This window comes from Cordyceps javanica, chromosome 2, assembly GCF_051103115.1.
Source record: "Cordyceps javanica chromosome 2, complete sequence".
NCBI classification, from domain to species: domain Eukaryota; kingdom Fungi; phylum Ascomycota; class Sordariomycetes; order Hypocreales; family Cordycipitaceae; genus Cordyceps; species Cordyceps javanica.
In genome coordinates this window covers 1,431,622-1,453,393 of record NC_139296.1, presented here as the reverse complement: position 1 = coordinate 1,453,393, position 21,772 = coordinate 1,431,622, and the positions used below count along the sequence as shown (strand labels likewise).

At 52.3% G+C, this 21,772-nt stretch overlaps 7 protein-coding genes across 7 annotated transcripts; 4 read left to right on the top strand and 3 right to left on the bottom strand.

Annotated features, from left to right (window-relative positions):
• Positions 1-103: 103 nt before the first annotated feature.
• V2A60_002928 (GPI-anchor transamidase subunit GPI16) lies at positions 104-1,917 on the bottom strand (the record flags this gene model as incomplete). The annotated part of the gene is made up of 2 exons (XM_083254272.1): positions 104-1,107; positions 1,164-1,917. The coding sequence occupies 2 exons, from the start codon at positions 1,915-1,917 to the stop codon at positions 104-106; spliced, it is 1,758 nt and encodes a 585-aa protein (XP_083110398.1).
• A 426-nt stretch (positions 1,918-2,343) lies between these two features.
• V2A60_002927 (LUC7 domain-containing protein) lies at positions 2,344-3,241 on the top strand (the record flags this gene model as incomplete). Its single annotated transcript, XM_083254271.1, has 2 exons — positions 2,344-2,700; positions 2,777-3,241. The coding sequence occupies 2 exons, from the start codon at positions 2,344-2,346 to the stop codon at positions 3,239-3,241; spliced, it is 822 nt and encodes a 273-aa protein (XP_083110397.1).
• Positions 3,242-3,683: 442 nt separating this feature from the next.
• V2A60_002926 (uncharacterized protein) lies at positions 3,684-5,030 on the bottom strand (the record flags this gene model as incomplete). The annotated part of the gene is made up of 1 exon (XM_083254270.1): positions 3,684-5,030. One exon carries the CDS (start codon positions 5,028-5,030, stop codon positions 3,684-3,686), a length of 1,347 nt encoding a protein of 448 aa, XP_083110396.1.
• A 4,560-nt stretch (positions 5,031-9,590) lies between these two features.
• On the top strand, positions 9,591-14,159 carry V2A60_002925 (glycoside hydrolase superfamily; the record flags this gene model as incomplete). Its single annotated transcript, XM_083254269.1, has 3 exons — positions 9,591-10,365; positions 11,797-12,124; positions 12,188-14,159. The coding sequence occupies 3 exons, from the start codon at positions 9,591-9,593 to the stop codon at positions 14,157-14,159; spliced, it is 3,075 nt and encodes a 1,024-aa protein (XP_083110395.1).
• Positions 14,160-14,729: 570 nt separating this feature from the next.
• On the top strand, positions 14,730-16,485 carry V2A60_002924 (glycosyltransferase; the record flags this gene model as incomplete). The annotated part of the gene is made up of 2 exons (XM_083254268.1): positions 14,730-14,802; positions 14,888-16,485. The coding sequence occupies 2 exons, from the start codon at positions 14,730-14,732 to the stop codon at positions 16,483-16,485; spliced, it is 1,671 nt and encodes a 556-aa protein (XP_083110394.1).
• A 541-nt stretch (positions 16,486-17,026) lies between these two features.
• Positions 17,027-18,023, bottom strand: V2A60_002923 (uncharacterized protein; the record flags this gene model as incomplete). The annotated part of the gene is made up of 3 exons (XM_083254267.1): positions 17,027-17,456; positions 17,512-17,841; positions 17,908-18,023. 3 exons carry the CDS (start codon positions 18,021-18,023, stop codon positions 17,027-17,029), a joined length of 876 nt encoding a protein of 291 aa, XP_083110393.1.
• Positions 18,024-19,413: 1,390 nt separating this feature from the next.
• On the top strand, positions 19,414-20,866 carry V2A60_002922 (uncharacterized protein; the record flags this gene model as incomplete). The annotated part of the gene is made up of 2 exons (XM_083254266.1): positions 19,414-20,058; positions 20,132-20,866. 2 exons carry the CDS (start codon positions 19,414-19,416, stop codon positions 20,864-20,866), a joined length of 1,380 nt encoding a protein of 459 aa, XP_083110392.1.
• Between the last annotated feature and the right edge of the window lie 906 nt (positions 20,867-21,772).

Genomic DNA, 21,772 nt, shown 5'->3' with positions numbered 1-21,772 from the left:
TGTATTGCAAAACCAATGGCCTCATCTCTAAGTTGGCAAAAGTGTCTCAGACACAAACCAAACCAACATTGTTATACAAGCGCCAAAACAAGCTGAAAAGACGTTACGTTGCTGCAGATTTTCCTTTTATACGTGAAATGAGCTTATCAAGCTTCAGCTTCAACGCTGATGGCGCAACCTCATTTGCGCCGACCATGCGGCGCACAATGATGTTATATAGGCCGCCAAAGGCGAGTGCGATGGCGGTCGACGTCAAGATGATGACGTTGTATGGCATGCTAAAATCCGGCGTGGGGAGGTAGAGTAACAGTCCAGTGGTTCGCAGGCTCATTGCCTTTGGCCGCAAGGTTGTGATGACGGCGGCTGCCACATCGAAACCGCGGTTTGCATCGGGGGGGTATTCCGTGTATCTTAGAATAGACTTTTCAAACGCGTAAGTGAGGAAAACGGTGCAGCGAGGTGGAATTTGGACAAGGAGTTCCAGCTGCGTGCCGCGCTCACGATCAAGGGCAGGGCGATAGTAAATCTCCTTGATAATATCGCTGGCGTTATTGCCTGCCGCCACAGATCCACTGGACTGGATCCGTGTTGACAGGGTGTGGAGGTAGATGCGCATGAACCATGGCAGTGACTCCATGTAGACAAACTCGACTTCTTCGTCGCTGGGGTTGGTAAGAATCGCCTGAACACCACCACGTTCTTGGCCATAGCCAGTCAGACTGCGTTCGGCAAACAGCAGCGGCGTTTCAGGCTCATTGACCTCGAGGCCCTTGCCAACCTCTGCAACGTCTGGTTGCGCCAAGACGAGAGTGAATTCACCATCTGCAGGTATATTGTAGCATCGTTTGGGTTTCTCGGCGTCTTTGATCTCATGCGCCCCTTCCGACGAGTACACACTCCGTGTATGGGGGATGTGAAGGCAGATTGGAGGCACAGAGGCGTCGGTAAGTGGGCAAGCTCCCTGCATGGGCCGACCGAAGACTTGTGACAATGTCCAGTCCTGGCCGAGCATGTGATCGGCGGGGAAGCAAATATTGTGTGCATGATAGGGCTTGGAGGTGTCGCAGACAAGCTCATTTTCGTTGGGCGGCCGCGGGATCGGGTTGTCTGAAGTAGTCGTTAGCGTGCTGGTTGACAGAAGCCTGGCAAAAGTGTCGGCATACCTCTGGGCCGCTTCGATCGGTTGATATCAAGAACCATGTCGATTGTTTCCTCCATCTGTAGGACGCACTTACCCTCAGCGTCGCAAATGGGTTTCACATCAATGGCCATGCTTTGAAAGGAGGCATCGAACAACTTATGACCGTCAAGCAGACTCGCGATACCTGCCTTGCCTTTGCAAGGGAGCAGCTTCAAGAACGGTGTCAAATTTTCCGTGCAAACAACTTCATGTGGCAGCACCCCGTGAAGCAGCCGTGTGTTGGCAAGAATAGCTTCTGAATGGTCGCCTTCTGGCTGGAAGGACATGACTGGACGGATGGTTCTTGTTTCGTCAATAAAGTTGAGACTAGCACAGAACAACCCAGAAAGCGCATTGGTGAGGATGAGCCACTTCTTGTCTGCCTCTTCCTCGGACTGCGCGTCCAACCATGCCCAGAGTTCGACTCCCTGCCCGCCCTCCTTGCGCCCATCCCACGGCCGGGCTCCCCATGTTTCTGTGTCCCAGCGTCCGAGTGCAAATCGCAAGTGTAGCTCGCGCGTACCGGCGTATTGTAGGATTTGCGCAAGTGATCTCGGGAATATTCTGAAATTTCGCGTTTCGAAATCGTCAAATGTGACGTTGGATCGAAAGTTGAAGCTTGCAAGCAAGCCTGATAGGGGCAACGGTCGTAGATTCAGCTGCTCATGGTAGTCGGTCGAAGCAGATGCCAGGATACCGGAAAGAAGGAAAAGAACGAGTGACAGTAGCCGCGCCATTGTGAAAAGAAGAGTGTAGATCTTCCGCGCTCGGTGCGGCTGATATTACATCTCAGTCCGATATAATGCTTGGCGATTAAAAGGGAGGAAGCGAGGCATCAGAGGAAGCTCTCAGCCTAGCTTGCCGCTATACTCGGCTCGATCTTAGGCGACGTGGCGGGCTTGCAGTGAAGAAAGGCAACGTGGGGGCGCTGGCAGGCGGTCGCATGTGGCAAAATTTAGCCTGCCTTCGGTGGTTTTGGCGTCGGACGAGGCTAGGAGCGAAAGACTTCAGGAATAGCTTTGCTATCAGCCGCTGTACTTGGTCGATGAGCATTGATTCTTGAATCCTCCCTGAATCCCGGCATACAGTCTGCTGAATCGCTTACCCGCCAAAAAACTGCATACAAGACTGCGACAGCACATATATACAGCCGCGTCTTGACCATGGCCGCCGAGCAACGAAAGCTGCTTGAGCAGCTCATGGGCGCATCCGTGACGTCGCAAGCCGCCAAAGTTTCCTTCTCCGACCCGAAGTTGTGTCGTTCATACATCGCCGGCACATGCCCTCATATACTCTTTACCAATACGAAACAAGATCTGGGCCCTTGCCCGAAAATCCACTCCGAAGCTCTCAAGACTGAATACGATGCCATGTCTGAACGCGACAAGAGCAAGCTCGGTTTTGAATACGATTACATCCGACATTTATACCAGTACATTGATGAGTGTAACAGAGGCATAGAGGCTGCCCAGCGACGCTTAAAAAAGACCCCAGAAGAGATCAGACAGACCAACGTGATGGTGAGCATGCTAGGACCTGACCTGTCTACACCAATCCTCTGCCATGCTGTTGCTAACTGGTAATCTCGTCTTGTAGTTGAAAGCGATTTCTGATCTCAACACATCAATTCATAACGGCCTCCTCGAAGTAGAAATACTCGGCTCCATGTCAGAGGTCTCGCGCGCGCAGGACGAACTGTTCCGAGTACGCCAAGCGATGCAAGCAAAGGCGGACAAGGAGAAGGAGCTCAAGGCCCTTGCGGACACTTCTGGCCCATCGGGTCACCAAAAGCTGCAGGTCTGCGATGTCTGCGGCGCGTACCTCAGTCGACTGGACAATGACCGCCGTCTGGCGGATCACTTTTACGGCAAGATGCACCTGGGCTTCGCGCAGATGCGCAAGACTTACGATGCCTTCCCGAGAGAAATGAAGACTAGAGCCAGGACGATGCACGACGACGATGGGCCTGGCGGTGGTGGCGGCGGCCCAAGGGGCCCCCGAGGGCACGGGGGCGGAGGGTATAGAGGGAAAGGCGGTCGTGGTTATCGTGGTGGGTGGTAGAACTGTAGTGCATGCGAAAGGGGTTGCGCCCATGAGAGCTTTGTGCAAACTGGTATCGAGGAGGCTAATGGTGTTTGGGTGGCTTGGGAATGAAATTTCAAAAGGATCTGTACATATACCGGAGTTAGTCAGGAGCTTGCAACCCTTTACATAAATGTATACCCTTTTGACACAACACGACATTGGCACAAAACAGCATCTTTGCGAGACGGGGGATTGAAACGCTTTCCATTTAAAATCAGTCCTGTGCTTGGTCAAATTATTTCCAAAACAGCGCAGTCATCGTGTTTCGCTTCGCGCGTGATATCAGAGTACTAATACAAGAAAAAAAAAATCATTGACGCCGCCTCCCATTGTAACAGTCTGTTTTTGCCATACCCTTGTGTGCCTGCGCTACCGACATGATGCTGCCATGTGACACCGTAATATAAATCATAATACATTAATTCTTGGAAGCGACCGTGTTCATTTCCTCCATAAACTCCATCTCATCGTCCCACTTCCCGATGGCTGGAGCAAAGCGCGGCAACGGCGCCAGGACGGCAGGCTTCTTCGCATCATCCACGGGTTCGTTCTGAGATGCCGGCTTGGCAGGCAGCGACGGGAAATCTTCCTTGGTGGCTGCGTGAGCCGCCGCCGCCGGACTGCGCCCGTTGTCGGAGCCGCCGCCACGGCCACCGCGGCCGCCGCGTGCTCCGCGCCCGCCACGTCCCTCGCCGCGGCTGCCTCTCCCACGGCTACCACGACGAGGTCGCTCATCCAGGGATCTGTCGGTGTCTGTGCGATCCGGTGTCGCCGACTTTTCTCCCTCGCTAGAGTCTCGTGCGAAACGGCTCCCGCGCAACCCTGACCCGCGTGCGCCTTTGGACCCGCGAACACCGCCATTCACCGCACGAGCCGGCCGCTGCGACTCTTCCTCGCCGACGGCCTCCTTGCCTTCGTCCCAGCCGCCCTGCTTCATGTTGATGGCCTTGAGCTTGCGCTCCCTGTTCTTTGTGCGCTCCTCTTCGAGGCGACGACGCTGCTCCTCGTTTTGCCGTCGCTTCTCTGCAGTCTCGGCACGCTGACGTCGCGCCTCTTCCATCCCGCGCGCGTAAGCTTCTGCGTGTTGCTTCTCATCCTTTTCGGCCTTTTCGAATTTGCGCGTCTTTTCTGCCGACAGCAGCTTCATCTTCTCCATTTTGGCAGTCAATTCTTGCTCTGTCAACTTTTGACGAGGGTTGGCGCCAGATTGCGCGCGTGCGTCGGTCGAAGTTTCGGCAAGCTTCCCCTGGTTTCTTGCATTACTTCTCCTATCTCTCGGCGCAGAGACATTTGCTGCGACAGCGGCCGTGCTGATTTCGCCACTCGTCTGGTCCTGGCTCGTCGTCGTCGTCGCTGTCGCTGTCGTTGTCGTCGTCGCCGTCGTCGTCGTCGACGGTGGCTTCGGTGACTGTGGTTCGGACTTTTGGGTCGGCTGAGTCTCCAGCGGCTCTACGGGCTTGTCTGCGAATCTGGAAAACGCAAGACCTCCTCGCGGCGGCGGCGGCGGCGGCGGCGCCTTGGGGGACTTGGACTTGCGTCGTCGACGTCCCTTCCTTTTGCCTGCCGCGGCAGCGGCCGCAGCGATTGGCGCAAGCGCAGACTCGAGATCCGCAGGGTGCGGTACCAAATCTGAGTGTGTGATGTAGCATGAAGAGATCTCGACTGGCACGTCATCATGGATGATGGTAGTTACGCCATCGACTGGCTCGAAATCGTCGTCGTAGAACAAATCGTCGTCGGTGCGGCCACCAAATTGGTCTTCCATCTTTGGCGCGGAGGCTTGTGCGCAGGGTAAAGTGAATATCGGGCACTATAAAATTAAGAATAATACTCTTGTGAGCGACAACTGAGTAGGAAGGTCTGTCCCTGATAATAGGTGCTGACGACCAGTTTGATGAAAGGTTCTTGTGACAAGAGCGTGGCGGAAGAGCTTGGCCAACTGCAGCTAACATGGGCAGTTCAGTCACGCGAAAAAGTAGGTGGCGGGGAAACGTAGTTACTCGAACCGGCGATGCACGGCCGCCATCCACATGAATTTCAGCAGATATTATATCTCGCATCGTCAGATCGAAATTACAGAATGCATTGCAGACACTTCTTATGACCATCAATTCCCGCTCATCGTTTAAAAAAAAACAGTTAGATGCCGTTGACGGTTGGTGGCGCCAGCTAGTTGAACCTAGCAGTCGCCGCCTCTCAGTATCGCAAACTGGCGCGTATCAATCAAAACGCCGTTTTTCTCCAAGCAAGCTCTCCGGAGCCCTTCCTCACTGAAGCCAGCTTTCAAAAGCACCCTGGCACTCGCGATGTTGGTGGAATACACACTGGCTTCCACTCGGGCAAGGCGTGGCCACGTATCGAACAACCAGTCTTTGAACCCAGTCACTGCTTCCGCTGCGTATCCCTTACCCCAGACCTCTGGAGTCAGTGCGTACCCTATGGACCATGTCCGGTAGGCCATGCCTGTGCCTGCATGTGCAATGATACTGCCAATGAGCCATGGTTCCGGGGATGAATTGTCAACCGTGTCTGGTTTGATACAGACTGCGACGCTTCTAGGGTAGGCCGCTGAAAACTGATTGTCGTGCTCCGACGGAAACGACTGTTCAACTGCTGTCGCGGCGTCAGACTCTTCGTACGGATGCTTGAAGCGGTCACTCAACTGAACCACGACCTCTTTGTGATTCAGCGCAACTGCAAGACTTGGGGCATCAGTCGTTAGGAAACGACGAATGATCAGGCGGCTGGTTTCGAGCAGTACGGCCCCGGCCTCGGTACTCGGGCGCTTGTGTGAGTTCAAATAGTGCAAAGGGGTGGCCATTTTGAATGGGAGACTGCGCTAGAAGCCCTTTCTTGCGTATATTGCTAGATTGGCTCCTGTTATATACATGTTGGTAAATATGACTGGACCATGACCATTGAAATTGATTATATGTGACTCAGTCTCACTAGCGTATCCGATATCTCAAGCCCGACAAGGTGTTGATATGACTAAAGTAGCTCTGACACACAGCTTTTCTGAAAGGAACACATTTCATAAACTCTGCTATTTGAGAAACACATATGGCGTGTTGAACGGGCGAAAATTGCAACTAGCATTTCGTCTTTGACCGGGCTTTGTCTGGCTAACTCTTGAGCGGACATGGCCATTTCGGCTACTCTCAGGTGCAAGTAATAACGTGTCACAAGTTCAACGGAGGTTAAAGTTGTTTCAATCTGATTGAATCATCTCTCCGTTGCTTCCAATCAAATCAATGAGTCCTGCAATACCGTTGATAATCTGATCGCAAGTGCAGAATCGCTGCGTTGTAAGGCTATTTACCTTTGCCAACCGAGTTACGGCCACCCCTTCAGCCGCCTTTCCTGAATTTCGTCGCAGCTGTAGCTTCCTTCAAATTTCAACTACGCATCTCATCATTCGCAGATAGGGATGGATTGTAAGACTGTGTTGTGGTCCAAATCCACAACAGTACTCATACAGTCGCAATCCAGAGCTAACAGATGTCAACCCATGACAAAAAAAAAAGATAGTGCCAAGGGAAAAAATGTAATAAATGAAGTAATTTAATCAGTAACGATGAATATAGAAAATTATTGACCATCGCAAGATGGCCCCTACCTGAAGATCTTGTGTCTTCACCTTCCTGCCAGCTCTACAAAGCAGTATACCACTAATTGCCTGGAAAGAGAGTTCAGCGGGCCCAGGTTTGTCTTGATCAATGCCTACGAGTGCTCTCCGATGTATGTTGCAGATGAAATCACCGCGCATACAACTTCAACTAACACGACCGCTACTACCAGCCCTTCTTCCTTCCAGTCCCCCCCCCCCCAACACTCATCTTGTAGCAAATCATAGTCAACTCTAAAAACTTGATCTTTTCCGAAAGCGATGGCGTGGCCGACCATAATTTGGCTAACAAAGTGAGCGAGGGAGTGCGGCAGGATGGCACCAGTTCGTTTAGCCGGCATCAGATCGCGTCCGTGGCTTGGCAACCTTGCGGAACGCCCGCTGCCCTACGCCGATGCGCGGTGCGCGGCAGGACTTGGCGATGAAGCTGAGTGACTTGCACAGTGGAGGCGAAATGTCTGCCTCTCACGAAGCTCTGCGCAAAGCCGACCCGGCGAGATGTAGAGCCCTGTCAAAGCCGTTTTTAAGTCATACTAGCGAGTTGAAGGGAAGTCATTTGCATGTTATATCATGTAGTCAGTCAATGAACAAGAACCACGTGCCTCAATTTTCAAGCCTCAAAGTGCTGATGAAATTTAGACCGCCCAGAACGCGCAGCTCTACTATTGCACAGGCTTGGCTGAAAGGTAGACTCTCTAGTACCGGTTGCACGCTTGTCCACAACATTTCTGCACCAATATACGCCAAGTGAGCGGAAGAACGCGGCCGTTTTTGCAGCTATATAAGCGCCTCACATCGGCTCTTGGGTGTAATCTGGACGGACACGCATAAGGACTCCTGAATGACCCTCTCAGCCCTTGTGAGGATACGTAGGTCCTCGTTCGCAGCCATTGAGACTGGTGCTACCCCAATGCATAGCCAAAACATCGAGTAGTGCAGTAGCTAGCAGCTCTTCGATAAAAAACAGCCACAAGTGCCATGGTCCAAAATACACCAGTGTTAGTAGGCTTGACTAGTTATAGCATACCGAGTTTGTCTTGCGCCGGAGGGGGCGGCAATAGTGTCGTCTTATGCTTATGCCATGCCGCAGTAGATTGCTGCTTTATGCTATCTCTATTCAAGGCGTTGGCTTGATTGCATTCTTTCTGCACCCCAAGCGACCAGACAATGTCAGTGACGGCGTTGCTCGCGCGTCATACTGTCCGCGGTGCCGAATAGCGCCAAAGTTCCGCCGTCAGTTCATCTACGCAGCTGGCTATTATGATGGTTTTGAAATAGCTCCCCAAAGCCAACTCGGCGGGTGTCTGAACCAGCGAAAAGTTCATCTGCGTACGCCTCCCCCTTCCGTGCAAGCCCCAGAAACACTGCCTTGATCGCCACGTGTAATAAATATCTGTAAGGCTGCGGTGCTTCTTTGCTAATTGGCTGCCTATGTTGCCACATTAATTGCTATGTTAATGGGGAAACAGCATCGCAAATACAGTCCTCGTGAGGTACGATCAGTGAATGGAATAACTTGAACCTCGGCCGAATAAGCCCGTGATCAAATGAAATTTACTTTGATTCTATGATTGATACATATTGTAGATTCAAGCACCACCCGGCCGCTCGAAATATTCGGCTTACACCGTGTACCCATAAGGCAGCCACAAGTTCGCAGCCCCCATCCGTCGAGCGCTAGTTAGCCGGGCAGCATCCTTCAGCAATCCTTCCAGCTCAGTTACGCAAGGCGAGTCTAGCTGTGGCTTATTATCCGATTAAGGCATAAGCCGGGCAATCGACGAGGCCCCGAGCCTCCAGACCGCGGAATCAATAAAGCGCCTCCCGACAAGCCTCTTCAATGAGCAACAGATAAGAAGTAAGAGCTTCGTATCCAGGGTCACACTCCTTCCCGGTACATGTCAGCTAACATTTTAACGATTGAACGAGCACCAATCTTCTCTGCTTGGATCCCTGACCGTCATGGCCCGAGAAGAAAAATCGCGAGCATGATGGGATGAGGCGCCCGATGGAGTATCAACTAGTTAGCTTATTACTACGGAGTATATGATTGAGATGCCCTAGGTAAAAGGGGACAGAAGCCATCCATAGTTATGTTACCATAGGCTAGATAAAACAGTAATTACCAGCAGCAATCAACTACATATAGTGTTTTTAATTTTCTCACCTTTTGGTCTGACACCTGCAAGGGTTAGTAAGGACCACTTCGAATCGGGGTAGGCACCAGCTCAAGCCAGGGCGACAGACTTGTGACGCTCCAATCTTTTTCCTAAACTTAAACTTGTATAAGCCAAGTTGGTCTACTATCCGCAGCGTGATAACAAGTTATTCATCTTTGTGTCTTTGCACCAAAACAACGCAAAAAACGTCAAAATGCGAGCGTCACCGCCGAAAAACAAAGTGGCAAGACAAGTGCGGCTGGCCTGTGACAGATGTCATGAGCGGAAACTACGCTGTTCGCAAAGTGCAGCCAACGGCCCTTGCTACCGCTGCATTCAGAATGGCGAAACATGTGTATACAGCGAGCCCCTGAGGCCAGGTCGGCCCAAGAAGTCTGCGGGAAACTATACAGAGAGCAACTCTTCGAATTCCGAGTCTAGATCGCAGCCCGTGTCTTCTGTCGAGTCATCGGGTCACGGTGGCGGCAACTTCACGCCAAGCACGGCATGCACGATACCGACAACAACAGGAATGATGATGCCGGGCATGATTTTCGGCAGCCATACCGATTCACTATACGACTCTGAAACCACGGACTTCTCCTCAGTCGAGCACTCCGGCTTCCAATCCCCCACGAGCCTGCTATGGCTCGAGTCCTTACCTGCCGACCCTCAGCTGGCCATGCTCGACCACGAACTGGGAAGCAACTTGGAGTGTCAGAAGCCTGGCAGTGAGAAGAGCAATACAGACTCCAGCATGGACGCAGACGTGCCGCAAAGCTGCAGAGGTCCAGGGAGTTGCAAGGAACTGCCCGACATCATCCAAGCGCTCGGCCGCTTACACCAGCAGATGGCCCGCGCAAGACGTCGAACATCCCCGGACAGCGAGGGATCGGCGCTGTTGCCGACCCGAAGCACGCTGGGCGCCATCAATGAATTGTTGACGCCAGGAAAGGAGCTCATCGACTTGGTGTGTGAGCTGTGCCAAAGGTGTACACAAGAGTTCGAGAGCGGCATGTGCTACGGCTTCATTGACGACCAGCGTACCGTTTTTGGCCTCATCAAAGCGCCGATACTTCAACTTCTACACACATACAACGACATACTGCTGGACATTGCCGTCACGGGTACGGAGGATCGCTATCAACTGGATATCATCCGTACCCATTTTCAGCATCTGTCGGGCAAGTTTGCCTACACTGCATCCAGCACCAACACCATCGAAACGTTCGACCTGTCTCTAGGACAGCTGGGCATCAGCCGCTCGCTCCAGCTGAAAATCATCGTTTCAGTGTTGAGAGACCACATTGCCAGTTTGGGAAGCAGGCTACATTCATGCGGGGCATACATGACGGGGCAAGGGATGGCAAATGTTGGGGGCAGCTGTCCTCTGGGGAGGCTATCATCGTATGCAAGTTCACTCCTTTCACTAACGCAGGTTGTATCCGATAGCTTAAGATAGTCGTTCCAATAGCACAAGGATATTTACTCCGTACGCCATGGCCGATCATTTCTGCATCAGTGCCGCTCAGACTCGTTTAGTCTCTTCATCTGCAGATTGCAACGAATATAATTAGGGGCTCCGAAGTCGTGGGAACCAGCTGGTTCGGTTGGTCCGACGTGCAACCTCAGCGGCTCATCTAGCCTAAACAATGGCTGTCCCTGCGCCAGAAAGACAGAGGTGGGGTTGCAGTTGCGTCAATAAAGCCTGATAATGGACATGTTTCAACTGATCTGAAGTTGTTAGCGAGCCTGACAGCCCACAAATACCAGTTTTTAGCCTTCCATTTCGGCATGATGTGCCGAGTGTTAGTAAATGCCCCTGTTTGAGCGCGAAGAGGCTCGGTAAAGCTGCTCACGCCACTTAGTATACATTAATTGTGGTTGAATCTCCGCGGAAATCGATGTACTATCTTCATCGACCATGACACCTCGGTATCTGATGACAGGGGCTGGTACCTGGCTGGTCCATCCTTGCTTGGGAGTAACCAGCCGCGCCATGTGGCATACCCAGGTCACGGATTTTGCCCTTCTTGGAAGCTAACGTGCCGAGCCGGCCGGGGGCCGAGCCTGCTGGAACTCGTTGCTCTGCGCTGGTTGACCAACGACCTCTCCGACCTCTTGGGCCTCGTTTTCTCATCGAGTAGCTAAGAGATTTCGAGGGAGGAGCTTTCAATCGCTGTGAGAATACAGTATAGATGCGACAGAGTATCACCACGTCGGAATTCTTTTCAGCAAGCGAAACATCGACTCCGCGCCTCCGGCTTTACGGTAGCAGTAACTAGTGGCTGAACCAAAATGAAGGCAAATCGGCGCCTCGTCTGATCAGAAAACCTACCGACAGTGATGATCGACACTAGAAAACCCCCCATTATCGACAGTGACACGGGGCGTAGAAGAAACACAGAAGGATCACGCCTTACCCTCACGCCCCGGTGGCTTGTTCGCGAAACAGCAGCGCGATTCGACAGTATAAAGGCTTCGATCAACACAATGGCGCCTCATGGAACGGGCTGGCCACGAGCCGCTGTAAGACTCTCATTTTAGCGGAGATATCCAATTATAGTGCGCACGCCACGTTGTCCCGATTTGCATCATGCTCTGGTCAGCAGCAGCCTTGTTTGTAGCGCAGACAATCCTTACAGTGCACGCTCTACGGTCAACAGTATCTACAGGTGCGAGACATACTGGAACATGATCGTACGATGAGCTCTATCGACTGACGAATGGTTTTCTCTGACAAGCGAGTCCCGGACTAGACGAGACGAAATGGCTCCAATCACGATCCGAAGCTGCAAAATGGGCGGCGCGTATGAACATACGCGAAAAGGTTGCCATTGTAACCGGTTCTCTTACAGGAACTTGCATGGCCTACGTGGCACCCGTGGAAAGCGTCGGCTTCAGCGGACTCTGCATACAGGATGGGCCCGCGGCCATTCGACTTGCCGCCATGGCCAGCGTGTTCCCATCCGGCCTTACCATGGCTGCCACCTGGGACAGGGAGCTTATCTACCAGCGAGGGGAGGCTCTCGGCGCGGAGTTTAGAGGCTCGGGCGCGCATGTTATGCTCGGGTGAGAATCCCTCGTGTGGTCCCGTCCCCCATTATGAGAATAGCAGACTGACACGCGCGACAGTCCCGTCGGCGGCCCGCTGGGGCGCAGTGCCATGGGAGGGCGTAACTGGGAAGGATTCTCGCCAGATCCCTATTTGACTGGTGTTGCGATGCAGCTCACAGTTCGCGGCGTTCAGAGTCAAGGTGTTCAAGCCAACGCGAAGCACTTTATAGGAAACGAACAAGAAACTCAGCGAAAGGCGACTGAGATTGATGGCCAGATGGTTGACGCCATTTCGGCCAACATCGATGACCGCACGCTCCACGAGCTCTATCTGTGGCCCTTTGCAGACGCCGTCCGCGCTGGTGTGGCGAGCGTGACTTGCGCCTACAATAGAGTCAACGGTACCTACAGCTGCCAGAGCAAGCGCTTGTTGACAGACATCCTGAAAGGCGAGCTTGGATTCGAGGGCTTCGTGGTCTCGGACTACATGGCTGCCATGTCTGGTGCAGAGACTGCCATTGCGGGCATGGACATGAACCAGCCAGGTCCAATCTCCGGTTCAGACTTGCAGCACAGCTATTGGGGACCGAACCTGGTCAAGGCGGTGGCAGATGGATCCGTACCAGAGGCGCGTGTCGACGACATGGTCCGCCGCGTTTTGACGCCCTATCTGTATCTCGGACAGAACTTGACGAGCTTCCCCACGGTTGACCCGTCTTCCACTCTGCTCACCATTGAGAACTTTGGTTTCATTACCGGCACGCATCTATTAAACCGGTCCACCCCGACGCCGCCAGGACGTGATGTGCGTGGCAACCATGCGGCCTTGATCCGGCAGATGGGGTCAGCGGGCACGGTCTTGCTGAAGAATGTCAACGGCACGCTGCCTCTCAGCTCGCCGCGGAATATTGGCGTTTTCGGCGAGGACGCGGCCGATGTAACGACTGGGGCCCTTAACCCCAACGCCGGCTACGACGTGGGGACTGTCATTATCGGCGGCGGTTCTGGCGGAGGCCGCACGAGCTCCATCGTGCCTCCCCTAGAGGCCATCAAGGCTCGTGCCAGGAAGACTGGCGCTCAGTTGCAGTACATCACCAACACGACACTGCTGACGAGCGGCGAGCAGACCACGCTCTACCCCTGGCCAGACGTCTGTCTCGTGTTCCTGAAAACGTGGGAAACCGAGGGTGTAGACAGGACGGATCTCGAGGCAGACGGAAACTCTGCAAAGCTTGTTGATGCTGTGGCTGCTCTGTGTCCAAAGCGCACTGTCGTGATAACTCACTCTGGTTGCCCAAACATCATGCCGTGGGCCGACAATCCTGATGTGGTCGCAATCCTCGCTGCTCATTACCCCGGGGAGGAGAGCGGAAACTCCATCGTGGACGTCCTCTGGGGCGACGTCAACCCCTCGGGCCGTCTGCCCTACACAGTCGCCGCAAACGCATCAGACTATAATGCCCCCATCGTGAACATTACGGGCCCGGAAGCAGCCGATGGGCGGGCCTGGCAGGACAACTTCACCGAAGGTCTGTACATCGATTACCGCCACTTTGACAAGGAGGGCATCGCTCCGCTCTATGAATTTGGCTACGGGCTGAGCTACACCACGTTCGCACTGGCTTCCGAACTGGACCTGTCCCTGGTTCCCTGTGCCAATAACGGAACAGTTTCGGCGTTGCCCCCGGCGGCCAGAAACTCGTCGCTGGCCATGGGCGGTAGCCCAAGCCTGTGGGAAAACGTAGTGACGGCATCTGTATCCGTCAAAAATACGGGCAACAGAGCCGGTTCTACGGTCGTGCAGCTATACATGACCCTCCCGCCCGAGAATGTGCCACCAGGGACACCGATCCGGGTTCTTCGTGGGTTTGAGAAAGTTCCTCTCAAGGTAGGGGAGACCAAGAAGATATCTTTCGAGCTGACACGACGGGACATTAGTTACTGGGATGTTGAGGCCCAGGACTGGCGCATCCCTGGTGGCGAGATGATGGTCAGTGTTGGGTTCAGCTCTCGAGACCTGCCCATTAGCCGGCCTGTGACGGTAGTCTGAGAAGAATTACCCGTTGAGGGGGCTCGCCGCCCAGAATGACGGGGTAGAGGAAACTAGTATTGATTAGACTGTATAAGAACATGAAAACTAGAACTCTACATCATTTAAATAGTCGGGGTAATATTCTCCTCTTGTTCTAGAACATAAACCACAACTCAAAGACTGAATTAGACATCGTCGTAGAGCTGTTAGTCCCGCTTTATTCATCTTCTCTAACAAGACGGAACTTACCAGTAGCCTGAAAACGGAAATAGCAACGGACAGATCGAATTAGCGAGCCGTTGCCAAGTCTTCTTGGCAAGGCAATAAAAACCCGCCGAACTCCGATAGGGCCGGGGGAATTTTGGCCCCTGCTTCAGGCTATTACGCCATCTGTACGACGGGAGCCCATCTCCTCAGCCCGCTGCCCCTTCATCGGACACCGACTAGAGCCCGAAAGGACAGGCGCAGCCTGGCCGCAGCCTGGTCGCATCCTTCAAACTCGGGCGCTCCTCCTATTCTCTCTTATTCCAGGGGCCCCGCCTCTGCCTTTTGCTTTCTTCTTGGCGACGCCTCGAGTACACTCCCGATATGGACGACTCGCAAATGCATCCATCCCGCAAGATCCTGCTGGTGGTAACCACCGGAGGCTTCACTCATGCTGGTTAGTGGCCAAGGAGATCCCAGGGGACGAGGGCGGGCGTGCACGAGTATCCAAGCCACTAGCTAACAGAAATTGGAATCGACAGCTCCCGTGCTTGAGATTGGCCGAGCGCTCTCGGAACGCGGTCACATCATAGAATTCGCAACGCTCGAGGGCCAAGAGGGCTGGATCACCGAGTATGCATTCGTCACTAAGCTCCATACTCTCGGGCCAGGGCCAACTTCCAAACAGCTTGATGCGCATTACCGACGCATGCAAGAGTGGGATATCTCGAAAGGCATCGGAAAGGCCATGGATTCCAAGTATCTTTGGGACTCGTTCTGGCCTCAGACCTACCACGGCCTCAAAAAGCTCATGGACTCTCCAGCCACTCGGCCAGCCATGATGATTGCTGATTTTTTTGTCGAAGCTGCCAATGACATTCATTTCGAGTACAACCTGCCCATCGCCGTCGTCAGCCCCAACATGCCGTCATTCCAGCTACCGTGCTCTTACATCCCGGGCAAGCCAGGATTCCAGCTGCCGGGAACCATGACCTCAGAGGATACGTCCATGTGGCTGCGAATTATGAATGAGATTTTCTTTTTGCCTGATTTACCCGTCATCATACAGGCTGGCAAGGCGGGCAAGAAGTTGCGTCGCGATAACGGCGTCTTCTACCCACCCCACAAGCCCCAGAAACCCGATTATCTGATCTTTGTCAACTCCTTCTTTGGCCTGGAGATTCCGCGGGACTTGCCTCCGACCTGCGCCCCGGTCGGGCCGCTCTTGAGCCCTACTTTCCCCCCGCTGGATGACCAGTGCGGGAACTTCCTGGGTAGTCATAAGTCAGTACTGTACATTGCTCTAGGTACACACATCATACTGCCTCATGAACATGCGTCTGCTATTCTTACCGGGGTGCTTCGCCTGATGAAAGCGAAGCTCATCGACGGCGTGATCTGGGCCATGGGAAAGACTTGCCGAGCCGATCTCAATCTTGACGCGCTGTTTTCCGTCGAGACCAGTCGCGGCGCCAAAACTGAGAGCATTTCAATGGGACAATTGCTCGAGAGCAAGCACCCAGACTTTATTTTCCCCCTTTTTGCTCCCCAACGCGCCGTCTTGGATCACCACTCTACCAAGCTATACTTCACCCATGGCGGAGGATCCAGCGCTAATGAAGGCCTCTACCACGGCAAGCCGATGCTCTCCATGGGCATATTTTCTGATCAGATCGCGAACACCACTCGATTGGTCGCGGGTGGCGTGGCCGAGTCTCTCAGTAAACTAGGCTTCACATCGGACGAGCTTTTCCTCAAAGCCAAAAGAATTCTCGCAGATGATTGTGAATCCTATCAGCGCAATGTGCTACGGCTCAAGCGTATTGCCCATGTTGCTGCGCGCCGCAAGAATCACGCCGCTGATCTTATTGAAGAGCTGATGTACGACAATGAACTGCGATTCAGTAAAGACGGAAAACAGCTGCGGCCTATGCATTTGCAGACAGCTGATATGCGAATGCCGGCGTATAAAGCCAAGAATTGGGATCTCTATGCGGTTGGAGCGCTCAGTTCTGCGGCGATTATGTATTCGACCTGGCTAGCCGCCCGTTCCGCCTGGGTTTACCGCGATATTCTTGCCCGTCAAGCGCAAGCACTCTCTGCTGGTGGCTGGGAAGTTTTGAAGAAGCTGCGAGGGTGAATCTTGGTTTTCTGCGTTGCTAAATTATGTTTCAAGCGGCCATTCCCTACTCAAGCCATTCTTTAGATGCAGTGCAACACATGATAGTCTAATCATTCCCGCATGGCCATGCTATGGACTATGTTCGTGATGTAAAAATTTGACAGGCTATACTATATGTTTTAATTCATTGACCGGACCCGATTTCTAGCGCTGCATTTGAAGGCCGAACATTCTGCTTGTGACGACGTTCAATACTGTACCGCACTATTGACAATGCCAGGCAGCAGATGAGATTGGCGCCAGCAAAAGCAATCAATGCCCGGAATTGCATATTATAGCATTTTCCATAAGCCTCTTGAACCTTGATCTTCTCTGACCAAGTTAGCTCTGGGCCTCCTAATGTTGAAGTCAAGATTGCCTCAACCTGGTTTGGCGACAGAAATGATCTCAGAGACGGGACAAGGTCTGCGTGAAGGATAGAGGAGCTAATCGCCACGGCTACACAGCCACCTAGAGTGCGAGCGGTATTATTTGCGCCCATAATGGCCGCTAAAACTCGTTAATTGACAAGAACAGCAGCTTGAAATTGCCATTGTGCTGACAAGAGAATTGACTTACCCAAACTGGAGTCATCATGATCGACCTTGATGAACAAAAACAATGGGGGCATCATCGAACCAAGGCCAAGAGCGAGAATGACTTCAAATCCGTAAGTCTTCAATTCAAAGACTTGAGGTGAACTTGAAAGCGTGCCAAGCATGATGATGCCGATCACTGTACATACAGAGGACACTACAAGCACCATGGTAGCTACTTTTTGGACTTTTGCGAGCAGCATGCCACAGAGAACTGAGAATACTGGTGATACGATGGTGAAGGGAAGCAGGTTGATCCCCGCTCTCTGGGCAGAAATTCCGTTGACAGCCTGGAAGCGCTGCGGGAGAAGGAATATGGCAGCGTAAAAGCAGCCACCCATGGTAAACATGACTCTGACGAGAAGAAATGAGTATTCAACGCTGATTAGAGTAGCTCATGGTGACTCACAGAGTGTTGGGGAACAGTGTTGGGATGCTCAACAATTTCATGGGCAGCATGGGCTCTTGCTTGCCCAGACGCTGAACCCGTATCTCGTAGAATCCAAATGAGAAGAATCCAATGACGCTTCCGACCAGAGTTCCGATGATGATGCTGCTTTGCCACGGATACGCCTGGCCTCCCTGCTCCAGGGCAAACACAAGCAACGTTGGCCATACCAAAGAGAGTATGCCGCCAATGACGTCGACCTGCTTCAGTTTTTCTCTATCCATAAGCTTCTCTCCGAGATCAGGGATGGAAGGGATGAGCAATAAGAGTGATAGTGCAACCCCTGGTCCACTGATCAAAAAAAAAAAATATTAGAATCTCCTCTTGTCCGCAGTCTGTTGCTCAAAGAGCGCTCACTTCATGAAATACACCCATCGCCAGGTGGTATGGTTGACAATGATGCCGCCCAGTATGGGACCTATAAGACTGGCCAAAGCAAAGACGGAAGTGATGGCCCCCATGTACAGCGGCATTTTCTCTACGCTGCCAATCTTCCCGATTATCACAAAGACGATCGAGTAGATACCGGAAGCGCCAATTCCCTGCAAGGCCCGGAATACAATCCTTTTTGGAGCACATCAGCGGCTAATGCAACATGATGTAAGTATATTCCTTGGGACAGGTTTTTGCCTTACAGTTGTGTCATGGTCTGGGCAGCCCCGCAGGCCATTGAAAAGACGAGAAAAATCAGTTGCGACAGTATCAGTAGACTCTTTTGACCGAATATGTCGGTCAGTTTGGAGAATACGAGGAGAAATCCTAGACCATTACGAAACATCAGATATCGGGGTGAGGGCGCAAGTTGGTGGTGTGCGAGTTTTCGCCCGCTTACACGAGCAGACAGCACTGAAAAGATGCAGTGTACTTACCGTTATAAGTAAGAAGGTAGGCGACTACAACCCATGTGGACTGTGACAGGCCTTTCAAGTCGCTTGACATGCTTCGAAGAGCTGTCGAGACGATGGTGGTCTCCAAGGCAGAGAGAAAGAGACAGATCCAAAGACTACCCACGAACACCAATGAAGGCTTTAGCACATTTATGCTCCATATCGGATGTGAAAATGTCTTACCCAGCCATGATACAAGTCATGCGCAGCCCTCCGATTTGAGAACTGTCGATGTGAGCTGCCCGTTTTGGCGCCGCCGTAGTTGCCGTATCTTCGTAGCTAGACCCCATGCTGTCGATAGATGGCAGTTACAGGACTAGCACAATCCGTGACTGCAGTGCAGATGCTCGCAGTACAACCAAGAAGAAGAAAGGGATGAAGGATGAATCAGGACGATCAGGTACGACTGCAAAGCGACAATACTACAGGTTGAGTCGGAAGTCCTTTAGCAGTGCATAGTGCATAGTGCCTAGCAAAACTGTACAAAAATGCAAGGATGGTTCAAAGAACGACGGGGTACCCTGACAAAGAGCAAGAGGGCCCATTGCTGCTCTCACATGTTTTCCTGGCCAGCTTTCCCATAGTGGCGGTTGAAGGTTGAACACAATCAACTAGGATCGGGGTTTCGGAAGTGTGAGGCTACCCGAAGTCACCTCAGCAAGGCTGAGGCTGGCCACTCTCAGTTGATGTGCGCCCACAGTTGCTCATGCGGGCGAGACGAAACCCGCCGGCCGGTGGAATCTTTGCGCCGACTTGGGACAATGGATGAAAGAAACAAATGGTATCGGCGCAAAAAACGGAAAGTGCGTGTCCAGGCTGGTCAGCTCATCTCCAGATGGATGCAGGCCACGGAACGTCCCGAGACTCAGACACGAATTTATAACACGAATTTATAGAATGTAGAATTAACGGCAGGATCGCAACTCGGTTAGATGTTCGTTGTCGAAGCCAAGTTCCCTCCAATTTGAACAAAGAAATGGCTTCTGAGACATCAACAGAAAACTCTCCGCTTCGAATTGCCATCATCGGTGCTGGCATCGGAGGACTGGTTCTTGCCCAGCTCCTCAAAAATGATGCGAGATACTCAGTAACTGTATACGAGCGGGGGCCTGCCGAAGGCGCTGGCAATTCTCTGGTTGGATTCAGGATTCTAGTTGTGCCGGAAATCTTTCAACGTTTGCGAGACCAGGTCGAGCCGCAAGTGCAAGAGCTGTTGGCAAATGCCGTCGGGGTACCAAAGATGCACGGCAATCGGGCTTGCTTCATGGATCAACACTGTCGAGTCAAGTATCGCGCAGACAATCAGGCGGCACGCTCGGCCATTTCTATTTCGCGATGGAAGCTTCGGACTGCCTTGCTCCACGGCCTTGGAAACTCGGTCGCATTCAACATGCAGTTCTGCTCATACGACCAGGACGATGATCAGGTCAAGGTGACTTTTAGCAATGGTCAGACGGTGGCATGTGATGTGCTCGTCGGGGCTGATGGTGCTGGATCTCGAGTTCGAAAACAGCTGTTGCCGGACAGTACGAGACGCGATACAGGCGTCACCATCATCTATTTCAAGGCACCACTGACGCCGGAAACGGAAGCGATGATACCCTGGGGCTCCGGTGGTTTAGTGAGTGACGCCGGACCAATATGTGGTCGTTGTGGTTTCCTAGAATCGCGATTAATTGATCTCTATTGCACAGGTTTTGACTCCTAGACAATCCATGGTCATTTCGTATTTCAAAAATCCTAAAAAGCCGTACGGACCATATGATCTGCAGAAAATCGACCCTGAAGACTCCTTTCTCATGATTGGCCTCGGATGCTACACCAACGAGTTTCACAACAAAACCAAGTCGCCTGACCAGATGACGGCAGAGGAGCTGAAAGACGAATGCCTCAGTCGGGCGCGGGATTGGCACCCTCTACTCAAGTCACTGATTGCAATCACTGTTCCCAGTTCCGTCTTCATTTCCTACCTTCGAACCCAGGAGCTCATCACGCCATGGCATACCGGGCGTGTTACAATCTTGGGGGACGCTGCTCACAGGTACGGGTTTCTCATGCGTCTCTGCTTGTCCGAGCCTAATCAATTTCTGGGGGGCAGTATGACGCCGTATCTCGGAAGAGGCGCAACCAGTGCTATTTTTGATGCCATCTCACTTGCCGAGTCGCTCAAGAGCGAGGATGGGTGTCTCACCGACCGGCTCGGCCAGTACGAGAAATTGATGCTCGACAGTGGATTTACAGCGGCGAAGAATAGCATGTTCATCCACAACCTCGTTTTTCCCGCCGGAAACTCACCGTGGTTTGCTCGTTTCAGAAATTTGGCGCTCTGTATCGCCGATTGGTTTCTTCCACACCCGAAAAACGTGGATGAGAAGTTTCCTGGTACGATCGATGAAACTTTCGAATATCCTCACATGATAGCTCACTAATGGCTCTTCTAGTTACTTACAGCTTGGAACCGAAGAACAATCTAGCGGCACGATTCTAGAATCATTCCTTGAGTGGTGGTTTGCTTCGTAAATTGGGGGCTCGTTAGGTTCCTTTGGAAGTAGCTCAGAGAGGTCTATAACAAGGATATGTAAAATTGCTGTGGCGTCAAAGTTTGCTTGAGCTGCATTCAATATTTCTCATCTCTCACCTAGTTATCTTGCCTTCTATCCAAACTGTTGACATTTTAGACCCAACTATCTCGTGCAGCGCTCTCGCGACTACCCTAAACAGCCTGACTGCCGAAACGGCGAAATTCAGTGGGACAGGTTGATTGTTTCACCACTGGGCTTCTATTTTGACTTGTACTTCTTTTCCTAAAATTTCATAGGCTTGTTCTATAGACTAAATAAGTTGCATCAAGGAATTATTGTTCATGCGGCTGTAAATTCATTGTTTCCGCGTGTAAGGTATCGTATGACCAAATCTCAATATATTAAACTAGGATGCTACGAATTTATCACCGCATAATGTATCGCTCGACGGATCATTGCAACCATATCCTGGACAACATTGGCCGACCGCGGAATATCGTGGCCGCCACCATGATCAAGCTCTACTCTCATTCGCGCATCACACATGTCTCGCAGATTCAAGCTCAGGCTTAGCGCCTCATCCTTCTTGCCGTAAATATGCACTGTTGGAATCCTGATCGATAATCCTGCCTCAATCACCTTGTCGGGAATAAAAATGTTCCACGACTCATCCGGTTGAGGTTCATGATCCCTAACATAGGGGCCTGACCAAGGCTTAGTCAATGGTGCCAGTCTCTCAATAAAAGCCAAATCATGAGAAACATCGGGCATCTGTTTTGCCTTTGTCACGAGCAGCGGAGCGGCCGAGCAAAT